This window comes from Triticum aestivum, chromosome 1A (assembly GCF_018294505.1).
Source record: "Triticum aestivum cultivar Chinese Spring chromosome 1A, IWGSC CS RefSeq v2.1, whole genome shotgun sequence".
Taxonomy (NCBI): domain Eukaryota; kingdom Viridiplantae; phylum Streptophyta; class Magnoliopsida; order Poales; family Poaceae; genus Triticum; species Triticum aestivum.
The window spans coordinates 464,471,276-464,495,609 of record NC_057794.1 but is presented as its reverse complement, the minus strand read 5'-3'; the positions used below and the strand labels follow the sequence as shown (position 1 = coordinate 464,495,609).

Here is a 24,334-nt window from a genome sequence, read left to right as displayed (position 1 = left end):
CCAGATCTGCGGTGAGTAAATTGTATTACACCAAAGTTACCCCGGGTTTGTTTTCAAGAACTTCTTCGTCGGGTCAAATAGTTATTGTGGTGATTGTATGTAAATTATCACGTCTGTGGAGCTTATATTACCATGTTATTTATGCAGTAGTTATCGGGGTATGTTTTCAATAACATTTTCCTAGAGTCAAAAGTTGTCATGGTGTTTTTATATGAGTTATCAGCTATGTCGTGCGTAAATTATCATGCTATTTGCACCGAGTTACCGGGGATACATTTTCAATAACTTTTTTCTTGGGTCAAAAAATTACCGTGGTGTTAGTACTGTACATGAGTTATCACGTCTCCGGTGTGTATATTTTCATATTATTTGCACATGAGTTATTGGGGGTTTGTTTTTCAACAAAAAAATTCCCCAGGATAAAAGTTATTGTGGTATTTGTGCTTGAGTTATTAGCTCTATTGTGCATATATTATCATGTTAATTACACAGAAATTATAGGAGTATGTTTTCAACAACTTTTTTCTGGGTCAAAGTTACTGCGGTATTTGTGTGTAAGTTATCAAATCTGCGGTGCATATATTACCATAATATTTGCACATGAGTTATCGGGATATATTTTCAATATTTTTTTCCTCCGATCAAAAATTACCACAATGTTTGATCATGAGTGGTTGTTGAAAATTAAAGATGCGAGCGTAGTTTATAAAACTGACCGATGAGGCTATCGGTTCAGATTTTCACCGATCCAACCATTAGTTCTTTCTAGTCAAATCATGTTTAAGATAGAGATAAAACATTATTTAGTTTCTACATGTACAAGTGGATTACTCAGCTTGGTTGGTTGGCACATACTCCCTCCGGTCCTTTTTACCCCGCATGTAAGATTTGTCTGAACTCAAAATTCGTAAATTCGGCCATATTTATATAAAAAATATCAACATCTATGATACAAAAGTTATACAATATGAAAATTAAATTCATGACACATCTAATGTATTTATTTTGTATTACAAATGTTGATATTTTTCCTTACAAAGTTGGACAGACTTGACGAAGTTTGACTTCTAACAAATTTTATATGCAGAGTAAAAAAGAACATAATGGTGTCTGAGTTAATAGACCAAATAAAGCCAGTCGTGAGTTCCAATCTATTATGGGAAAATACATGGTTTGGCAAATAACTTTCTCCAAATTTAATAGGCAACTGATTCTTTGGCTGGGCTAGTGTGGGTAGCGAAGCAAAAAGAGTTGTATGATGCATTTGGTTATCTGCATAAAACCTAATTAGATCCGGGCGGTATAACACCCACAATGCGGCTATATCTCTCACGTGTCGGGGCACAATTTAGAGGCATAGCCGCATGGTAGGCGTGTCGCAAGAGGGGTAATTTTTACACATCCCATGTACTGAATAAGAAAGGGGTAAAGAGTTGGCTTACAATCGCCACTTCACACAATACATGATTAAACCAACCATCATACAAGATATAAACAAAGGTCAGACTATGGAACCAAAATAAAGAAAGACAACCCCAAATGTTAGATCCCTGATCGTCCCAACTGGGCTCCACTACTGATCAACCGGAAAAGACATAAAACAATGATCAAGATCTTCATCGAGCTCCCACTTGAGCTCGGTTGCGTCACCTGCACTGGTATCATCGGCACCTGCAACTGTTTGGAAGTATCTATGAGTCACGAGGACTCAGCAATCTCACACCCGCGAGATCAAGACTATTTAAGCTTATGGGTAGAAAAGGGTAGTGAGGTGGAGCTGCAGCAAGCACTAAGCATATATGGTGGCTAACATACGCAAATAAGAGCGAGAAGAGAAGCAACGCAGCGGTCGTGAATCTAGAAGTGATCAAGAGGTGATCCTAAAGCTACTTACGTTCAAGCATAACACAATAACCGTGTTCACTTCCCGGACTCCACCAGAAAGAGACCGTCACGGCTACACACGCGGTTGATGCATTTTAATTAAGTTAAGTGTTAAGTTCTCTACAACCGAGTATTAACAAATTCCCATCTGCCCATAACCGCGGGCACGGCTTTTGAAAGTTCAAACCCTGCAGGGGTGTCCCAACTTAGCCCATCACAAGCTCTCACGGTCAAGGAAGGATATTCCTTCTCTCGGAAAGGCCCGATCAGTCTCGGAATCCCGGTTACAAGACATTTCGACAATGGTAAAACAAGAACAGCAAAGTCGCCCGATGTGCCGACATTCCGATAGGAGCTGCACATATCTCGTTCTCAGGGCAACACCGGATGAGCAATCTGTACAACTAAAACCAGCCCTCAAGTTTCCCCGAGGTGGCGCTGCAAGGGGCTCTAGTTCGGACCAACACTTAGACAAGCACTGGCCCGGGGGGGTTAAAATAATAATGACCCTTGAGTCTGCAGAATCCAAGGGAAGGTGATAGGTTGTTAGGCAAATGTAAAACCAAGGTTGGGCCTTGCTGGAGGAGTTTTATTCAAAGCGAACTGTCAAGGGGTTCCCATAACACCCAACCGCGTAAGGAACGCAAAATCAAGGAACATAACACCGGTATGACGGAAACTAGGGCGGCAAGGGTGGAACAAAACACCAGGCAAGAAGCAACACGCAAGCGAAAGACAAGGCAACAACAGCGAATAACTAGAAGACACCTGGCGCGTCGGTCTCGGGGCGTCACAACACTCCATCACTATGAGAGGATCTCGTTCTAACATCTAGGATGGCACCGGAGGGAAACATAAGAGGAAGAGAAAAGGTATAAGTTGCTTCTTGGACAAGCGAGTGAAACCACAAACCTTGAGAGGTTGAACAAATTGAAAGAAAGAATACAATGAAGATGAACAAAGTTGGAAACACTCCGTTAGAAAAGAGGAACAAGGAACATTACGATAACCTTGTAGGTTGAAAGACATAAGAAAGGGTTACAATAGACAAGAAGTACATGCAAGCACTCCGGTTGAAACGAGATGTACACGGAACGATAAGGATCAATTACGACAATACTCCGGTTGGAAATGGAAGGTAAAGAATATGAGCTTGGCAAAATGAAAGCACTTGGATGAGACTCCGGTTAGAAGAGGAATGATATCCCCAACAATCCGGTTAAACAAGATAGAGAAGGAATACAATCGATATAATTTGGATAGCACTCCGACTATAAACGGAAGGAATTGAACATGATCTTGACAAAACAATATGATGGGTCGAAGAGAGCAACATCACAATGCCTCCGGAACAAATGTAAGAATGGAATCAAAAGAACGAAGGAGAAAACAACATCTTCTACATCAAATGAGCTTGAAAAAGCACCTTTAGGAGTAGGTTCGAGCGGTGTTGTTGGAAAACCAACAACGAAAAGACTAAGCTTGTAGTGGGCTTATGGAAAACATCTCGAAATCTTGAGGTGAAATTCTACCACTAACAAAAAACAATAGATTGGATTGAGATGAACAAGGCGACGAGAAACTTATTTCACCGGGAGGATAAATGAAGAACTTGACTCATTTATAAGCACCATAAATAGCAAAAATCCTTATGGAAAGCTTTAGGTGAAATATAACCCAAGATAACTCCAAGGAATAGGGTGATGGGTTGAAAAGATGTCCTGAATGAACTGAAAATGATGGATTTAAGATACGTCATTTTGAACAACTGTCAAAATGACATAACATCACCTCACAAGATAAGGGAGAAAGGATTGAACTATACTTAGAAATGCAAGATGAAGAATGTTTGAACTCCTCAAAAAGAATCTCGATGAACACTTCAGGAAGGAATTAAATCCTTGATGAACCATCAAGTAGCCTCCATGAAGAACTCCGGTAATCAAAGGAATGATCACAAAGAAGTGAAGGATGAAGATAATAAGATTGAAGCCTTGCAATGATTAGATGAATGTTCGTTGTGATATAGGTGAGAGATCTTGGAACTCCGGGAAAAGTATGAAGCACTTGAACCGAGAATTTACCCATCGTGAACAAACTCCGTAAGAATGAATCAATCACTTGGATGAAACAAGAATAAGAATTATGTTATGCGCATCCTTCACCAATTAAATTGATGACAAGCAATGGATTTGGCATACTACTTATTCTCATAAAAAGGATAAAGATAGATATAGCACAAACTTGAATAAGATCTTCAACGAATCGTCGGTAGGATTTGAAAGAACGAATGAGTTGATATGATAATAAGGAAGGGAACTCTTGAATGAACCACCATTAGGATTGAAAGAACGAGCGAAGAAAACGAACGCATCACCAGGAGGAATTGGAAAATGAACGAAGATACTTGAGAGAATTTAGATACAAGAGAACGAAGAGATCACAAGCTGATAAGAGAATTACTTGAATGATGCATCGGTAAGATTTGGATAACGAGAGTTGAAAGCTGGAATGAATAATTCTGAGATGATGGTCTCCGAAGAATCAAACTGAAAATACACCTGAATTGCTCTGGATGGGTGAAAAGAATTCTCACAATCGAAAACATCAAAAGAGATAACATCCTCGAAAGAGATTGAATGAATGCAGAGTGGAAACGCGAATCTTTGAGATATCTTCAGCACTCCGGAACAATGAATAGCGAGAAGTGAATGATTAAGAGGTGCACCAGCATGAGAAAACATTTGAAATAAGGAAAGAGATATGATCAACACTGAAAACTTGACTTGAATCCACCGGAGAAGAAAAAGAATGAAGAATGACGAGCTTGAAGCTCCGTTAGTAACTTCCTGAGAATCACCGGATAAGAATATTGACAGAAAAGAATGGAGAGAGTTCCCATCAATAAAAGGATACATGATTAAGAAATCTGATTCCTTGAAGAAACAAGGGTGGGAGGGCGGGAAAAACAAAAGTAACTTGGGAACGGATGAAACGAACCACATTGAGAAAACTGAGATTGGGTCTTGCAGATGTGGCAAAAGATCGGATCCACTTGAAGAGGAACACGCCGGTTGGAAAAGAATTAACATGACAACCTCGATGATCAAGAAGGATTGGTATTCACATAGAAATATGAGAACACCACTTAGGAAAGGTATGGAATCAACATTTGACTTCGAAGCAACTCGAATACCACAACTGAAAACAAAACAAAGGATTGGCTTGCAGAATAAGCCGGAAACAAACATATGATAGACCCCATATCGTATCATGTGTCTGTTGGAAAGAAATCCTACGAGATACTTGAATTCCCACTTATAAACTCCCGAAACTTTTTGGTTCTGCAATCAGGTGTTGGGGATACAGGGGAAGCATAATATCTCACCCAAAACTAACAAATCCTACATCCAGATGTAACCATTCTTCAACACATAACCAATAAACCTTCGGAAATCATTTACCTCAACCTTCGAAAAGCATCAGTTATACGAGTTATGGCAATACTCCCGAACTCCCGCCCCAGTATTGGGTGGCATCGAGGTTATCTCACCAATAACTGCATAAAAGAGATTTTCGATGTCGGCAAACTCAGGTATTCCAGAACTGCAACGATAAAATTGTGACGACAACACCTCAGAGTTCAACTCCCCGGGACACTGCCACAACCCCTAAATGTCAGGAAGCACCAAGAACAATGTTCTCGTCACAAAACCATCGGAACGATTTCAAGATACCCGCGTGATCCTAAAAAATTTCGTGAAATTTGAGGAGAGAAAAGTCAAAACTTCTACGTCAGGGGGCCTCACTAGAGCGACGAAGGGACTGAGGAATAAAAAGAATCCTACTCTCCGATATATATAATCCTAAGACTCAAAACATTTTGTTCTAGACACAACAACGTCAGCGATTCGATCAAGCAGGGGGCTCCTAAGTCGGGGATGGCTCTGATTACCAACTTATAACACCCGGCTATATCTCCCATGTATCGGAGCACGACTTAGAGGCATAGCCGCATGGTAGGCATGTTGCAAGAGGGGTAATCTTTACACATCCCATGTACTGAATAAGAAAGGGGTAAAGAGTTGGCTTACAATCGCCACTTCACACAATACATAATTAAACCAACCATCATACAAGATATAAACAAAGGTCTGACTACGGGACCAAAATAAAGAAAGACAACCCCAAATGCTAGATCCCCGATCGTCCCAACTGGGCTCCAGTACTGATCAACCGGAAAAGACATAAAACAATGATCAAGATCTTCATCGAGCTCCCACTTGAGCTCGGTTGCGTCACCTGCACTGATATCATCGGCACCTGCAACTGTTTGGAAGTATTTGTGAGTCACGAAAACTCAGCAATCTTAAGACTATTTAAGCTTATGGGTAGGAAAGGGTAGTGAGGTGGAGCTGCAGCAAGCACTAAGCATATATGGTGGCTAACATACGCAAATAAGAGTGAGAAGAGAAGCAACGCAGCGGCCGTGAATCTAGAGGTGATCAAGAGGTGATCCTGAAGCTACTTACGTTCAAGCATAAAACAAGAACCGTGTTCACTTCCCGGACTCCGACGGAAAGAGACCGTCACGGCTACACACGCGGTTCATGCATTTTAATTAAGTTAAGTGTCAAGTTCTCTACAATCGGATATTAACAAATTTCCATCTGCCCATAACCGCGGGCACGACTTTCGAAAGTTCAAACCCTGCAGGGGTGTCCCAACTTAGCCCATCACAAGCTCTCACGGTCAACGAAGGATATTCCTTCTCCCGGGAAGACCCGATCAGTCTCGGAATCCCGGTTACAAGATATTTCAACAATGGTAAAACAAGACCAGCAAAGCTGCCCGATGTGCCGACATCCCGATAGGAGCTACACATATCTCGTTCTCAGGGCAACACCGGATGAGCAATCCGTACAATTAAAACCAGCCCTCAAGTTTCCCCGAGGTGGCGCTGCAAGGGGCTCTAGTTCGGACCAACACTTAGACAAGCACTGGCCCGGGGGGGGTTAAAATAAAGATGACCATTGAGTCTGCAGAACCCAAGGGAAGGTGATAGGTTGTTAGGCAAATGTAAAACCAAGGTTGGGCCTTGCTGGAGGAGTTTTATTCAAAGCGAACTGTCAAGGGGTTCCCATAACACCCAACCGCGTAAGAAATGCAAAATCAAGGTACATAACACCGGTATGACGGAAACTAGGGCGGCAAGGGTGGAACAAAACACCAGGCATAAGGCCGAGCCTTCCACCCTTTACCAAGTATATAGATGCATTAATTAAATAAGAGATATAGTGATATCCCAACAATATTCATGTTCCAACATGGAACAAACTCCATCTTCACCTGCAACTAGCAACGCTATAAGACGGGCTGAGCAAAGCGGTAACATAGCCAAACAACGGTTTGCTAGGAAAGGTGGGTTAGAGGCTTGACATGGCAATATGGGAGGCATAATATGGCAAGTGGTAGGTGGCGCGACATAGCGATAGAACGAACAACTAGCAAAGCAAAGATAGAAGTGATTTCGAGGGTATGGTCATCTTGCGTGAGATCCCGCAAGAAAGAAGAACGAGTCCATGAAGAAGACAAACGGACATAGTCGAACGAATCCTCACAACTCCAGAACGAAACCGAACCTAACGCGAGAAGTAACCCGGAAATAAGCAAACAACATAGTAAACAACCATCACATAACCATGGCATGATGCACAACCAAGTATGATGCATGTCCGGTTTAATGAGGCATGGCATGGCAAAATGCACAAGCAAAACTACAAGTTAAGTGGAGCTCAATATGCAACGGGTTGCATATTGACGAAATACCACATGTCTTATTTAGTTCTCTCTCGTTTATGTACCCAACAATATTAAATGTTGTTAAACATGGCAAGAGGTGAAGCATATGAAAACTACTTATCTAAGCAAGTTTAAATGAGGCCGGAACAACAAGCAACAAGTCCGGAAACTCCTGATGTGCATATTTTAGGTTTGGTACTGTTCTGCCCTAAACCATCTTTTAGATTGTTTAACATGCAAATTACAGCCACCATGTTAAACTATGCATTTTTCTACCTCATTTACATATAAAGTTTATTAAATTTGGAGCTACGGTTATTAAGTTATGAAATAAAGCATTTTAGCATGGCATATGGGCAAAATTACACAAACATCATTTTTAACATTTTTAACATGGATGAAAGTTGGATATTATTAAACTAGATGAAATTCTAAGCATTTTACATATAAAGTTTAATTAATTCCGATGCATGGTTATTTAATTATGAGCAATGCAAGAAAATGGCATTCTTCTGTAATTATGCAATGCACTAGATATTAGGAAAAACGTCAGCAGGGAAAAAATGAGCCGCGGGCCGAAACTGCCAGGCTAGCCCAGCAGGAGGGGAAAAAAGGAGGGGCGCATGGCAGCTCACCCATGGGCCAAGCCCAACTGGGCGGCGAAGCGGATTGGGCCGGCCTTGAAGGCGCGCTGGGCTGGTCCACGCGCACAGGCAGCAGAGGCGAGGCGCTGGGCCTGGGCGTGGTCAACGCAAGCAGGCGACGGACGGTCGTGGCTCGAGGCGGGGTGTTGACCTCCTGCTCGAACCAGAAGCAGAGGAGGAGGCGGCCGGACTTGGCGCAGCGACGGGGACGCAGGGGCTTGAGGCGCGGCTGGCTCCCAGGATGCAGGGCACGGCGGCGGGACTGGTCCAAGCGTAGCCGAGGAGGTCCAGGGCGCAGGGATCCGGCGCGACTGCTCTTCTGGTCTCGATCCGGGCGGTGGAAGCAGCGGCGTCCCGATGAACTTGGCGGCGGCCATGGCATGGGTCCGGCGACGAGGTAGGAGGGAACGGGTCGAGGGACGAGCGATGCAGGAGCAGAGGAGGTGACCGAACTTGCAGCGGATCCGTCAGGTGGACTTGGTGCGACGGCGGCGAGGAACAACTCCTCGAGGAGGAAGAAACAGGGCGCGACGGAGCTGGTCCTGCTGGTCCGGCGAGAGGGTCCTCGGGTGCGGCCAGGAGGGAGGCTGCAGGGGAGCCTGGTCGCCGGCGACGCAGCTGGTCACGAGGACTGGCGCGGGGTTCGGACGCGCGAGGCTGTGGTCGAGGAGCTCGGGAGGCTCGGCGGCTTCGCGTCCATGGCGGCTTCCCGTAGAGAGAGGCGAGAGGGAGTTGATGGTGAGGAGTGAGGACGGGAGAGAAGAGAAAGGAGGGAGCACGGGGAGCAGGGAGAGGCGACGGCCTGGCGGTGGTGCTCGTCTCCGGCGAGCTGGCGGGTGATGCACGGGACGACGCCGGAGCAGAGCAGAGGAAGCGTACGGGAGGGGCTCCAGAAGAAACTCCTCTTCCCTGGATCAAGAGGAGACATGAGCTTCGGGAGAGCGAGGAGGATCTCCTCTCCTTGGATCGTGCGCACGAGGCAGAGCGCTCCGGCGCGGCAGGGCGAAGGGATCGAAGAGAACTGGTTGGTGCTAGGTGGGATGGATCGGGCAGGATCCCGATGAAGAAGGAGACCAGGAGGATGCGCTGGTTGGCTGGTTTTGGATCCCGATAGGAAGAGTGGCGGCGGCGTGGGGATGGATGGGACATCTCCCCTAGAAATTAGGGTCGATCTGTTTATATACGCTGTAGGCTTAGATTAGGGGTATTCGGTCCGTCCGATCGCAATCGGGCGGTCGAGAAAAATAGGCTAGGGAGACCAATTAACAAAACGGAGATGATTTATAAATGTTAGGGGATGATCCAGACCCAACGGTGACGACTGTCCGGGTCGGGTTCGGGACAACTTTCGGATGCGCTCGAGGGGTTTGATACACTGGGCAAGGAGGGTCAGGCGGTTAGGAGGGGTTTCGGGGCCCCCCGATAATAATCGGACGGCTCCGGATGCTGAGGAGGGTTAGGTATGGCCTGGCTTTGAGTGATAGTGGGCTGTGCAAAAAGCCTTGGGCTGAGAGAAGAGACGAGAGAGACCCGGCGACTGTTTCCGGAGACCGAAAACGTCCGACGATAGACCGACTATAATGCCGCTATAGTTATCCGTTGGAGCGTCAAACGGACTCCGAATGCGATGAAACTTGACAGACGGTCTACTGACAACATAACAACACCGAACGCTAACTTTCATCCCATTCTGAGAACATTTTCGAACCACTTATAAAATAATATCTCGGACACGCCGCGGGCGCGTGCGAGTGTGGTTGGGCTCAGAACGGACAACGGACGAAACTGGGGGAACCCGAACGGATGCAAGTTTCGAAAACATGACGATGCAATGCGGATGATGACATAACAAGAAGCAACACGCAAGCGAAAGACAAGGCAACAACAGCAAATAACTGGAAGACACCTGGCGCGTCGGTCTCGGGGCGTGACGGGCGGGAAGAAAAAAGCATGTGTGGTTGCATACAGGAGGCCTGACTCACATCGGCACGAAACTTAAAGCAGCCCAGAGCTTGGCTCACTCAAACGTTCGAATCGGCCGTTTCCGGCAAGTCAGGTTGAGTCGGGCGCAAAAGTAGGACACAATGTATGCCGTGATGTGGAGGGAACCAGGCGGAGATGTTGGGAGAAGGAAATCGGCGGAGGCGGGATGTCTCGAAATGGGGGCGGAGAAGAAGAAGAAGATGGAATTCCACCTACTTAGCATGGATGAACTTTACCCTATTCAGCCATATGGCTCTTGATTTGTGCTGCAGTTTGTTAGTAATTAGGACGAATTGTCATTTATTTTTTCTAGCTAGGACCGAAACGTTGTTGATACCGTGTGTGGTAAAGTCAGTGCTGGTGAGAAGTGGTGATCACACCTTATGTTATTCGCAACCAAACAAGGTGTGGCTCGTCTAAGAAATGCGATTCAGACAACCAAACACGGCGCTAAAAATTGCTTCATTGACACAGCTAGCCTACATGCAAGCAAACAAACGACATGCGGATCTAAGTTTTTGATGCGCACTATCTCAAACAGGCTCAACTGATACAAGTATGCAAAGTGTTAAAAATAGAGATGACAACCAAACACGTCAGTAAAGACAATGCCCCTTTGTTGATTTATATATAACAGTTTGTCTAATCCACGTATAGATGTTTTTTAAAAATGTCACATCTAAGCTCCACGAATATATAATGCAGCAACAAGAAACAAAAAAAAACTAGGACGAAAAAAAGACCACAAACAAAAAGGACATCAGCTTAGATGTGATGTTACATCTAGATGTGTTCTAAACAGACCATTTATATAAACTACTAAAATAAGTAATTACATAGGTGTATTTGGAGCTACAATTAGTAGTACCAGTAATAGTACTGTTGTCCTTCCCCTGAGTAAAAGCTGACCTGAAATCATTATTAGGACAAAAGTAGGACCTTGCTTTTGAGCTACAGCCTCTACAGCCCACCACCATTGCTGAGACCTGTGAGGTACGGTTACGACCAGGTCAAAACGCTTGCCTTTAATCCCAAATAAAGGTGGACTAGATCCCGATCAGCAGTACACTTTTCGCGAAAGGTAGATTAGCACTATGCTGTTAGGATCAAACTGGACAGCGGAATGAGAATCTTGCAGGGCGTATATTAATTCGAGCTTCAGACGAGAAGAGAGAGGCCTGCCTCACTGGCACGACGGTAGGTGCGCACTGGGCTGGGCTGACTGATCCTTCACAGGCCTCTTGAAGTCCCGATCGCCTCCGCTTTCGCTGCCTCGGCGTGATGCGTTTATTCGCCCCTTTGGCGAAAAGAATCCATGCTTTTCGACACCTTTTCCCGCGGCTCACATGGCCGTAGACGACGCTGTACGTCGTCCGTCCATAGTAAACCGTACGTACAATAAATCGAACAGAGGAGCCGGCCAGCGTTATCATCGTGGCAGTACACTGTGCAGCTCGTGGCCGGTCTCAACCGAAGTATAGCACGAACGAGTCCAGAGCCGATGGTACCGGCCAAAAACGAGTTAAGAAACCACGAAACGGCCGCTGCTCAGCTATTTTTTTTTTCTTCAAACCTTTTTCTTCTTTGTTATTATGCGTGTACCGGCCGTACGTACGTGCGTCGTAAAGGCTGCGGACCCTGTGCGTACGTGCAGCGGTGCGTCGCATTGCCCGTGTTGAGATGTGCACGGGTCCGTCGGCAGGCCCCGGCAGCACACGTCACGTCGCTTTGCCGCGGCGGTGTTTTCGGGAAACGGCAAGTTCCTCCTCTGCGTCCAGCGCTGCCGCCATGCAGATGCCGTGCCGTGCCGCGCTCTGCGATGGGCCGAGAATCTTCAGCGTCCGGTCCGGCCACCCGCGCTACGATCCAAACCGTGATATATACAGGTGAGGTGCCCGCCTTCTCCCTCTCTGTGTATATCTCCATTTCCTCGCAGAGTACGCCAGCCTAATGTGGAAAATTTTGCGGTTATGGCCAGTGGTTATTACAGCCATAGATGGTAAAGCTGTGCCGTGAAGAAATCCGTGCTTCTATTTTTGTCGGAGAGAAAGAGAGGAAGAAATCCGAGCGTGCTTCTCTCCAAACCTGCAAAAGCAAAAGTCCTCCCGTGCCCGGACATGCACGGGTACAGCCGCGAAGTTCCAAGGCGTTGATGGCTTTGAATCGATCGATCGGTCCGAATAAAAAGCGACGCTTGTTCCTGTCCTCGAAAACACACGACGGGACGCCGTCGGTGCTCACGTGAAAATTATAGAGTAGAGCGAGCAACTCCACAATCCAGATTCCAGACAGTATTTATTATACTGTTAGAAGGTACAGAAGCCTAACTATAAAAAAACTAGACCACTCCGGACCAGCATTAGCGTCCTAACTAACAAATGTAACCGCAGCTGAACAAGTGTCGCCCGAGGGAACAGCCGAATTACCAGGCCACCGTACCCAAAGTACACCAGCAACGACAAGAGTCTACTCACAAGACTACGTGGTGAAATCCTTCTTCGGACTTGCTAATGCTAATGCCAATGCCAGCAGAGTGGCCTACCAACGGCTAGGGAGGGCCGAAAAGTTACCAATCTTCTGGCCGGTAATTTGTGTGCGTATTCACCCGTGTGCGCGACACGTGTCCTTTTCCGAGTCCACCCTCACCTTATTACTCCCGCCAGCCAGCGCCTGTCCCCGGCCGCTTTAAAGAAGCAAGAAACAAACGTTGCACGCCACCGCGCACCGAAGCCCAGCGCACCGCACCGCGCCGACCGCCGAGCGCCGCAAGGCGGGGAAGGGAGGTGAGGGGAGGGGATCGATGGGGAGCAGCGGGGGCAGCAGCGACTACTTCCTGCGCCAGCTGAGCTCCAGCGACGGCGGCAGCGCGCCGGCGCCGGCGCCGCGCCAGCCGGGGGAATGGGAGTGCGGCGGCGGCAGGCGGGGCTCGAGGAGGTGGTCGAGGAAGAAGGCGCGGGCGAGAGGCCACCGGCGCGGCGGCGGCGGGTTCTGCGGGGCGCCGGAGGAGGCCGCGGCGGCGGGGAGGAAGCGGGTGATGGTGGTGGTGGACCAGAGCTCCGGGGCCAAGCACGCCATGATGTGGGCGCTCACCCACGTCGCCAACCGGGGGGACTTCCTCACGCTGCTCCACGTCCTGCCGCGCGGCGGCGGCGCCCGCGGCGACGACGCCGCTGCGCTCGCCAACTCCCTCGGCTCCCTCTGCAAGGCCTGCAAGCCCGAGGTGCGTGCCCGTCCTCTGTCGTCCCGCAACCTTTACCCGTTCTTCATCCAACAAGAAGATGAACTGGTCACTTGGTAGTAGCACTTCGCAGTAAATTAACTAGGATGCTTTGCATCTCATTACGCTTGACGATGGCATCTCATTACTCTTTGGGACATCAGGTGGCACCGACAAGTGTGATTTGTTGTAGACTAGTTTGTTTTACAGTCTGCATTATGGCCTGAAGCTTCATTAAAAAATGACCTTAAGCACCGGATGTGGTACCAAAAACGCTGCCTGCTTAACTAAAATTTGTTTCGGACCGAACGAAGGGGGAAGATGCTAGTTGTGGTAACTCTGTATTTTTGGGCCTCTTCAAGCATAAACGGACACTGCGCTTCACTGACATTTCTCAACAGAGAAACCTGTGCTAGGCTAGTCGGTGCCGTGGCTTTTCTCAGATCAAGTGTTTTTGGGTGTCTTGGCCCACTTGGAGGCAAGAGTTACGCTAGGTAGAGATGTAGATCAGATCAGAAACATTCATGAAAAGGAAAAGCAAGGGAATCATCATAGCCAACTTTTTATTCATGGATCATGGCAGGCCTAAAGCTAGAAAGGCCACCTCAACTTCATCAAATCGAGGTTGGAAAGGGGGGGAAAATTGTGGTGTTCCCGCCTAGATGCCCAGAGTCATATGCTCATAAATCTCTCAAAATTTGCAGCCTAGTCTTGTACTCCCTCCGTTCGGAAACAAATGGTTGTATCTAGATACAACCATTTCTAAGACAAGTGTGGGAGTACAGTAGTAACTGTTAAAAAAATGATATACAGTAGAATTTTTGTGACTGTTTAAAAAGTAAATAAAAGACTAGTAGCATGCTTCGGAGTGTACTTGTGATTGTTAGCAGTGGATGCATTCACAGTGCCCCATGCTGGGTGTTGTAATATTTGGTTTGGGTGAATGTGGTTAGGTGGAGGTGGAGGCGCTTGTGATCCAGGGGCCCATGCTGGCCACCGTCCTGAGCCAGGTGAAGAAGCTGGAGGCGTCCGTGCTCGTGCTCAGCCAAAGCAAGCCCTCCCCTTTCTGCTGGTAAGCATCCATCCATCCATGCGCCTCTCGTACGTACCACCGCTACAGCACAAGATGCATATGCATGCACAACCTGTATCCCTTTGTCACGGACGGAATCGTCCTGTATAGAAAGTATAAAAGCGAAGAATCTAATACATCGCTGGCTTGGCCCATCACGCTGTAAAGCCCATTGCCCTTTGCAAACATAGATCTTGGGAGCTTTCACCATGCAAAGATCTTTATAAGAGCTTTGAGGCTTTCACCTTACAAGCGGAGAAAGTTGAAAGCTGCCCGTGTGTGATAAGTTTTGGAAGGGATTTTTAGGCTCAGCTTAAGTGAACTTTTTGTCAGGGAATAAGCTGTATATTTTTTGAAGAAAACCTAGAAAGGTATTCAGAGTTCAGAGAGTAGAGCAGGAACGGGGCCTCTGCCTTTTACTGTAGTATTACACAAGAGATAGTAGAGCCATGTGCCAGCCATAAATCAGGGACGCCTTTCCCTGTCCTTCCAGCTTAAACTCTAGATGAATCGAGTACGAGCGAGAAACCATGATGGGAGGAGTACTGTGCACTGACCACTGCAGCATTGCTGACTTGCTGCTGGTGCTGTACGACTCACTCATGTAGTCATGTGGCGGTTTTTAACCCCCACGAAGAAGAAAAGTTACCTTTTCACCATGCTGATTCAACTGCCATGTCGAGCTGCTAGCATTATCCTAATCCGCTTGTTAGAGATGTTTTCTCTTGTGTGATGATGTGGTTGTGGTCGCAAAATGATGCAGCTTCATGCGGAGCCGCGGCGAGGTGCTGGTGGAGGAGTGCATCAGCAGGGCGGAGTGCCTGACGCTGGCGGTGCGGCGGCAGAGCAAGGGCGTCGGCGGCTACCTCGTCAGCACCCGGTGGCAGAAGAACTTCTGGCTCCTCGCTTGACGCTCCTTCACTCGCACCAAGAGCCTCCCTGGATGATTTTACCGCCGATCGAGAGGCTAATAAGTGATGATCACTGCAACAATGACCCTCCGGTACTCTCTCCTTGTATGTTTGAATCTGTGCGTGTGTTTTCTCTCTCTTTCTCTGTGTGCATGCTTGTTGTGCGTGTGTGTTGTCATTCCTTGGTTGATTACTATGCTGATGTAAAGCCAAAAGCTGACCCGCTTCATGTATCATATCTGTGCCCTGCGTGTATGTTTGTTTGTTGAGCTTGAGCACGACACACAGTGCATGAACCACAATTTGAACTATCATCTGAAGTGTTTGACGGCAAACTGACTCCTCTCGCTCGCCCGTCCGTTCTTAATAACATGTCTCGTAGAGAGAAGGATTCAAACTTTGTTCGACCTCGTTCCTACAGCCAAACTGGAGGTTGAAGACGCCTGCAAGAACATTGCACATCTGCAAGACAGAACCTTCAGTAGAGACATACATACATACACACAGCCAATGGGTCGATCTCGCGCGAACCATGTCCCACATTACATGGATCAAAGTTCACGCGTGCAAGACCATGCATCGGTTCAGGAACTTCAGGTTGCCACGCACGTTCTAGGGCCCCAAGCCCCCAAGGATCGTCCCATGAACGAGCGGGAATCGACACAAGGCGACAGCTCCATCGGCCATGGCCCCCCTGAAACTTCTTCGCCCGGACCCAACGCAGAGACGCGAAGCCGGCGCGGTTCGTCAGAATCACTGCGGTGCTCCGCAGAGTTTTTGCCTGCCTGCCCGCCCGGTGCTATCATGACGTGTAACACTGTGCTTCCCTGCTAGCAGGGGATGGCTATCCTATCCTACCCTATCCTCCTCCTAGCAGCACACGAGTCATAACTCGCTGCCACGGGCGGGGGCCAGGCTTTTGCCCCCACGGGCGCATGCAGGCCCATCATGAACCGTGGTGCCATGATTCGTCTTCAAGGTCTAGCTAGCTCAAGCTCAACAACCTCCCCGCTGTGGAGTAGTACTTGGTGCTCTCTCCTCATATTCTGTTTCGAGCACGAATATGGTGGATGAGTAGAGAGAGAGAGAGAGAGAGAGAGAGAGAGGGAGGGAGGGAGAGAGAGAGAGAGAGAGAGAGAGAGAGAGAGAGAGAGAGAGAGAGAGGGAGGGAGCTGTTCGTTCGTTCCTCACGTGTGTGTTTCATCATGTTCCGCGATGACCTGGTTCGATTCGAACTCGAGCGCTGCTGATTCGGTGAGCGGAACGGCCGGGGAGTACCTGTTGATTCGGCGGGTGGAAGTGGAACTACGGGCGCCGGCGGCTAATCCGACGCGCGGCGAGCTAACACATCGTGCGTGCTCGGCATCGGCTTGGCCCACGGCGACTCGGCGCTGACTGAAGAGCGAATCCCCCAAAGATTGCCGTCCGGCCCATCAAGGCGAACCGAGGCCGTGGGTGCAACAGATTTGGCAACCTACGTACAAATGCCCCATCCACTCAGAAAAAAACACACGTGCAATTGGCTAAAATCGGCTTTGACAAGTGGTGCACTGTCTGTGCATCACTTGTCTATTTTCTACTTCCTCCGTTTTTTAAAGAGTGCACTTCCAACTCTGTTGAAAACTCAAACTTTTATATGTTTGACCGTATTTATACAATAATAGACCAATATTTATGCCAACCAATTAGTAGCATTAGATTCATGATAAAATAAATTTTTGTCATATACCTATTTGGTTTCACAAGCATTCTCCAATAAAGTTAGAAATACACTCTTTCAAGAACGGAGGGAGTAGATTATTTTCTCAAAATATTTTATCTTTTGAACCGCGCGTCCAAATACCTAATGGGTTTCACTACTGGATTTCTTGCGCCAAGATCTTTGAAATTACATTTCATGTTAACAGATTTCGATGTTGAACTTTAAAAAGAAAGGGAGCCGGAAGCACATTTTCTTTCTTCACTTATTTCTCTTTTCAAGAAGCATAGATTTGTGCCTCCATAAGATGCAAATCTATACTTATCATATAAGCAAAAAAGGCCTAATTTCATGAATTTTTTCCCTTTCTAAGAAGCATATCGCGTATATAAATATGTACATTCACGAGAAACAAAATATGTGCTTGTGGAAGCAAAAAAGATGGCGCAAAAAACCATGACTTTTTCCCTTTTCCAAAAAGCACATCGCGTAAACAAATCCGTGTTTCCACAAGAAGCAAATTTGTGCTTCTCGTGGAAGAAAAAAATCAAGCAAAACAAAATTCATGGTTTTTCTTTCCTTTTCCGCTTCTCATGGAAGCAAATCCGTGCCTACACGAGAAGCAATTATGCTTCTGGTTAAAAAAAACAGCACAAAAGAATCAATATTTTTTTTCATTTTTGAGAAGTACATTTGTGTCTCCATGAGAAGCAAATATGTTCTTCTCGTGGAAGTAAAAAGAATTTGGCAAAAATAATTCATGATTTTTCCTTTTTTTTGAGTGCTTCTTGTGGAAGCAAATATGTGCCTCTCGTGAAAGTTAATATTAAATTGTGCAAAAAAATCACGATTTCTTTCCTCTCCGAGAAGAATTCGCAGAAGAAAATCTGTGTCTCCACGAGGAGCAAATTTGTACTTCTGGTGGTGGCAAAAAATAAATTCACAACCTTTTCCCTTTCCAAGAAGCACAATGCTTCTCACGGAAGCAAATCCATGTTTCTTGTGGAAGCACAACTTTTTTCACGCAAAAAATAAGTTTCTGTATTTTTTTCTCCAAAACCCAGGAAAGGCGGTTGTAAACCGAAAATCTGAAAACTCAAGAAAACCTATCTAAAACGAAAACATATGTATAGAAAAAAGAACGAAAACCATAAGAAGCCTCCGCACACGACACGTGGCGGCGGCCGGGCATACTTTTGATGGGCTTTTAGCCCACTAAAATGACCCTTGCGAGGCTCCCTCAAGGGTTACCCTTTAGTTAGTTGCTCTCACATCTCTAAAAAAACCTGTTCTCATATTTGGCCATTTTTCTCAAAAAGAAAAAAGAATGTACAAGTGGACCGTCAACTCTTAGTGGGCCACATCTACATTGATTTTTTCTTCCCAATACAAGCTACCACTAGCGGGCCACATCAATGAATAGAAAATAAAGACTCCCACCACACATGCTTCTCTACTCTTTACATCAACTTTTTCAGCTTTATGCACCGGACCACATTTTTTTCCCTAAGCACCCGCCTCTTGCTCCCGGTGCTCCATGCAGACCTACTTTTTCTGACATCCCATCCTATATAGCATGCGGGGCATCACCCTGGGGCTATGCATTGACCACGCCCTTATGAATCATGTGTGTTCCGGACATGCTCACGAGGCGCTCCTATACAACGTCTTATGTGAGAGCTCCTAGTCAGTCGTCTCTGCAGGTAGCTAAGACAATGCCTGCGTGCCCCCTTGGGTGGGTAACCCAGGAACGCGAGCGAGTAGCTCACTCGTAAAAGCGCAAGTGCCTATCCTCTCACACAGACGAGTAACATGTGTTTGATTTTTTAATTCAAAAAAAGTTCATGGATTTGGAAAAAAATCTCAAGACTAAAAAAATAGTGAATTTGAAAAAAGTTCATCAATTTGAAAACTGTCTAAAGATTTGAAAATATTCACGAATTGATTTTTTTACGGATTCAAAAAATGCTCATGGATTTTAACAAAAAAGTTTATTAATTAAAAAGATGTTCACAATTTTTTTTCAAAAATCACACATTTAAATAGGTTCATAAATTCAAAAATATGTTTACGAACATGAAAAAAGTGCACGAATCTGAAATAATGTTCATGAATATTAAAAAGTTCATGGATTTGAAAAGAATTCATGAATTTGAAAAAAGTTTATGCACTTGAAAAAAGGTACATGATTTTGAAAAAGTTCGCGATTTTGGGAAAAAGTTCATGGATTTGAAAAGTTCACAAACATCAAGAAACTTCACAGATTTGAAGAAGTTCACGAATTTTGGAAAGTTCAACAGTTTGAATTTTCTTAAAAGAATGAAAATAAAAAGAGAAGAAAAGGAAAAAACAAAAAGGAAACCAAAAAATAGATATAATAAATAAAAATCCAAACACAAACCAGTGGAAAAACCCATAGAAAAAAACATAGAAAGAAACAAAACTTATAGAAAACCTACATACGATGAGGACTATAAGGTGCCAAGGAAAATAGCTCCATCCCATTGAATATCCCTAGCATTGGTGGATTAGTGCGGTGATAAAAAAAACTCTTTCATTCTATCTATGGTAGATAAAGGAGCTTCAAAGCCATAGCGATCTTCATAGCCAGGGTGTATAAGCGATGGGCCGGCCCACTTAGAAAACCTACATACGCTAAGGGTGTGCGCCATCTACCATTTAGCCAGCCATTTGTATCCCTTTGAATTTTACTTCGAATTAATTAAAGTGTGGGGATCTCTCAAAAGAAATTAGCCTGCCCTAAAAAAAACTACCCTTTAGCCTATAAATGGCGCACTCGGCATACACCTCATAAGAGCTAGCAGGCCACTTATACGAACCTTCTCTATTATCAGGAGAGTTCGCCCGGAAAGGCGTCCGCATCGCTCCTAGGGGGCACAAATCTGCACCCTTTCCAGATCTTTGCTCGTCCCAGTTTCCGACCACCTCCGCACCACCTCTTGCAGCCTCTTGCTTCTCACCTGGCCGTTCAAGCATGCTCACCTTGGTGCCCCGTGCGCCCTTCCGCCTAATCCGTAGCTCCCACCTCCAGCGGCGTTCGATGCCTCTTCAGTGGCAGGCGTAGCTCCCATTCATGCAGTGGTGGTCCTGGCCTGCAACCAAGCTTCCGCATCTCCAACTCTGGCTCCGATGGCTTGGGATTGCTCAGCCTTTGGCCAAGGCAAAATCCTTGCTCGACCTATCGATGCTGGCAGCGTCGACACCGGCGGGTTCCGTCCCCTTCTTGGAGGCACTGCCATGGCTGTTAACTGTGTGTCCCTTTTTGAGCATCAGGGAAAATCTTAGGTTCGTTTTTTTCGATCGGGCGGTGACGGCGTCTCAGCGTCGCTCTCCTTCGTGAAGGTGCTGTCTTGTCTGCTCGCGGCGTCCTCGACGGTGGATCTGTTGAAAAGAAACAAGAGAGAGGGAGACAGAGAAGTAAAAGTGAATTGTTGTTTTCATTGATGATGGGATTACACATATATATATAGCCCCTGAAAGGGTGCATCCGAAGGGACATGAGACAACCGCCTCGATTAGGAAAAGCAGGGATTAATAGGATTAATTAAATCCTAACACCCCCCTAATCCATGCTTGTTAGTGTAAGTATCATCATCTTGAAAAAGCTCCTCCAAAAATCCTGTGGGAAAAAAATATGAGGAGATAGGTGTTTGATATGTTGCTAAAACTCCTTCAAACCCAGTGAGAAAAATAAGGAGAAAACGGTACAACATATAATGGTCATTGTCTCTTTTAACTCAATACGAGAAAACTCATAGAGTTTAGAAGACAATAAATATGTCATATATACTCTTCCAAAAACTCCGGTGGGGAAAACAGAAAGTATGACATATGATCTCATGTTGATATTACCTCATTAAAAACCTTTATGAGAACCTGTAAAGTAAACTCATGAAGGAAAAAAGAGTATAATATGATGCATTGAACAGGAACATTTCAAGAAGATACTCCCCCCTGATTCTTGCAAAATTCGAAGCCGTCACATACCAAAACATAGAAGTTGGTAGAGACCCGCTGAACAAATCAGTCGCATGATTTGACTTGCAAGATATGCAATATAGTGATATTGCTTATTATGTAACCTGTTTGCATCTGGGCAACACAAGAAACATTATCATTGAGATAATGGTTGGTGAATGTAGCCATGAGGTCTATTTTGAAGACTCTTCATGAGAATGCTACCACACCTAGTAGGAACACTAAGTTTGTCTATGATCTGACATAGTGGGGATCTGATCGATCTATCCAATGATATTGGTGTTCAGATTTCTCCAAAACTAAAAAACCAGGACAAGATATTTCATGCCTTGGACATATCGAAAGATATTCTTGAGTACCAGCCAATTGTGTTTGGTCGATCCAATGGCATATGGAACGTTGAGTCCCAATATCTTATTTCCATCATCTCTTGGTCTAAATAGGTCTTTCTCTACATCTAGAGAATGAACTACAATGAGAGTTATGGATGAATTGTTGGGGAACATAGCAGAAATTCAAAATTTTCCTACGTGTCACCAAGATCTATCTATGGAAAAACCAGCAACGAGGGGAAGGAGAGTGCATCTACATACCCTTGTAGATCGCTATGCGGAAGCGTTCAAGAGAATGGGGTTGAAGGAGTCGTAATCGTCGTGATCCAAATCACCGGAGATCCTAGTGCCGAACGGACGACACCTCCGCGTTCAACACACGTACAGCCCGGTGACGTCTCCCATGCCTTGATCCAGTAAGGAGAGAGGGAGAGGTTGAGGAAGACTCCATCCAGCAGCAGCACAACGGCGTGGTGGTGGTGGTGGAGGAGCGTGGTACTCCAGCAGGGCTTCACCAAGCACCGCAAGAGACGAGGATGAGAGAGGTAGGGCTGCGCCAGGGAGAGATCAAATCGTCTGTCTTGGGCAGCCCAAAACCCCCACTATTTATAGGAGAAGGGGAGGAGGGTGCGCCCCCTCTAGGGTTCCCACCCCTAGGGGGCGGCAGCCCTAGATGGGATGAAGGGGGCGGCCAAGAGGGGGAGAAGGGGGGCGCGCCCTAGGGTGGGCCTTAGGCCCATCTGCGCCTAGGGTTTCCCCCTTCTCCTCCTAGCTACGCCTTGGGCCTTGTGGGAGGCGCACCAACCCACTCAGGGGCTGGTCCCTTCCCACTCTTGGCCCATGCAAGCCTCCGGGGCTGGTGGCCCCACTTGGTGGACCCCCGGGACCCTCCCGGTGGTCCCGGTACATTACCGATAAAACCCAAAACTTTTCCGGTGACCAAAACAGGACTTCCCATATATAATTCTTTACCTCCGGACCATTCCGGAACTCCTTGTGACGTCCGGGATCTCATCCGGGACTCCGAACAACATTCGGTAACCACATACAAACTTCCTTTATAACCCTAGCGTCATCGAACCTTAAGTGTGTAGACCCTACGGGTTCGGGAACCATGCAGACATGACCGAGACGTTCTCCGGTCAATAACCAACAGCGGGATCTGGATACCCATGTTGGTTCCCACATGTTCCACGATGATCTCATCGGATGAACCACGATGTCGAGGATTCGATCAATCCCGTATTCAATTCCCTTTGTCTAGTGGTACGATACTTGCCCGAGATTCGATCGTCGGTATCCCGATACCTTGTTCAATCTCGTTACCGGCAAGTCTCTTTACTCATTCCGTAACACATCATCCCGTGATCAACTCCTTGATCACATTGTGCACATTATGATGATGTCCTACCGAGTGGGCCCAGAGATACCTCTCCGTTTACACGGAGTGACAAGTCCCAGTCTCGATTCGTGCCAACCCAACAGACACTTTCGGAGATACCTGTAGTGTACCTTTATAGCCACCCAGTTACGTTGTGACGTTTGGCACACCCAAAGCATTCTTACGGTATCCGGGAGTTGCACAATCTCATGGTCTAAGGAAATGATACTTGACATTAGAAAAGCTTTAGCATACGAACTACACGATCTTTGTGCTAGGCTTAGGATTGGGTCTTGTCCATCACATCATTCTCCTAATGATGTGATCCCGTTATCAACGACATCCAATGTCCATGGTCAGGAAATCGTAACCATCTATTGATCAACGAGCTAGTCAACTAGAGGCTTACTGGGGACATGATGTTGTCTATGTATCCACACATGTATATGAGTTTCCTATCAATACAATTATAGCATGGATAATAAACGATTATCATGAACAAGGAAATATAATAATAACCAATTTATTATTGCCTCTAGGGCATATTTCCAACAGTCTCCCACTTGCACTAGAGTCAATAATCCAGTTCACATCGATATGTGATTAACACTCAAGGTCACATCCCCATGTGACCAACACCCAAAGAGCCACAAGTAGGTGGTACTATCATTACTATCTTATATCTTTTGGCATGAACATGTGTATCACTACGATCGAGATTCAACAAACCATTCATTTTAGGTGTAAGACCATTCAAGGTATTATTCAAATAAACAGAATAACCATTATTCTCCTTAAATGAATAACCGTATTGCAATAGACATAATCCAATCATGTCTATGCTCAATGCAAACACCAATCTCGATGGTAGAGGGAGCGTACGATATTTGATCAACCTTGGAAATACTTCCAACACATATCGTCATCTCACCTTTAGCTAGTCTCCGTTTATTCCGTAGCTTTTATTTCGAGTTACTAACACTTAGCAACCGAACCGGTATCTAATACCCTGGTGCTACTAGGAGTACTAGTAAAGTACACATTAACACAATGCATATCCAATATACTTCTATCGACTTTGCCAGCCTTCTCATCTACCAAGTATCTAGGGTAATTCTGCTCCAGTGGCTGTTCCCCTTATTACAGAAGCACTTAGTCTCGGGTTTGGGTTCAACCTTGGGTTTCTTCACTAGAGCAGCAGCTGATTTGCCGTTTCATGAAGCATCCCTTTTTGCCCTTGCCCTTCTTGAAACTAGTGGTTTCACCAACCATCAACAATTGATGCTCCTTCTTGATTTCTACTTTTGTGGTGTCAAACATCGCGAATATCTCAAGGATCATCATATATGTCCCTGATACATTATAGTTCATCATGAAGCTCTAGCAGCTTGGTGGTAATGACTTTGGAGA

At 46.0% G+C, this 24,334-nt stretch overlaps 1 protein-coding gene across 1 annotated transcript; it reads left to right on the top strand.

Moving 5' to 3' along the window:
- The first annotated feature begins 13,020 nt into the window (after nt 1-13,020).
- On the top strand, nt 13,021-15,782 carry LOC123056915 (uncharacterized). The gene is made up of 3 exons (XM_044480139.1): nt 13,021-13,533; nt 14,484-14,602; nt 15,366-15,782. Exons 1-3 carry the CDS (start codon nt 13,114-13,116, stop codon nt 15,511-15,513), a joined length of 687 nt encoding a protein of 228 aa, XP_044336074.1. The 5' UTR covers nt 13,021-13,113; the 3' UTR covers nt 15,514-15,782.
- The last annotated feature ends 8,552 nt before the right edge of the window (nt 15,783-24,334 follow it).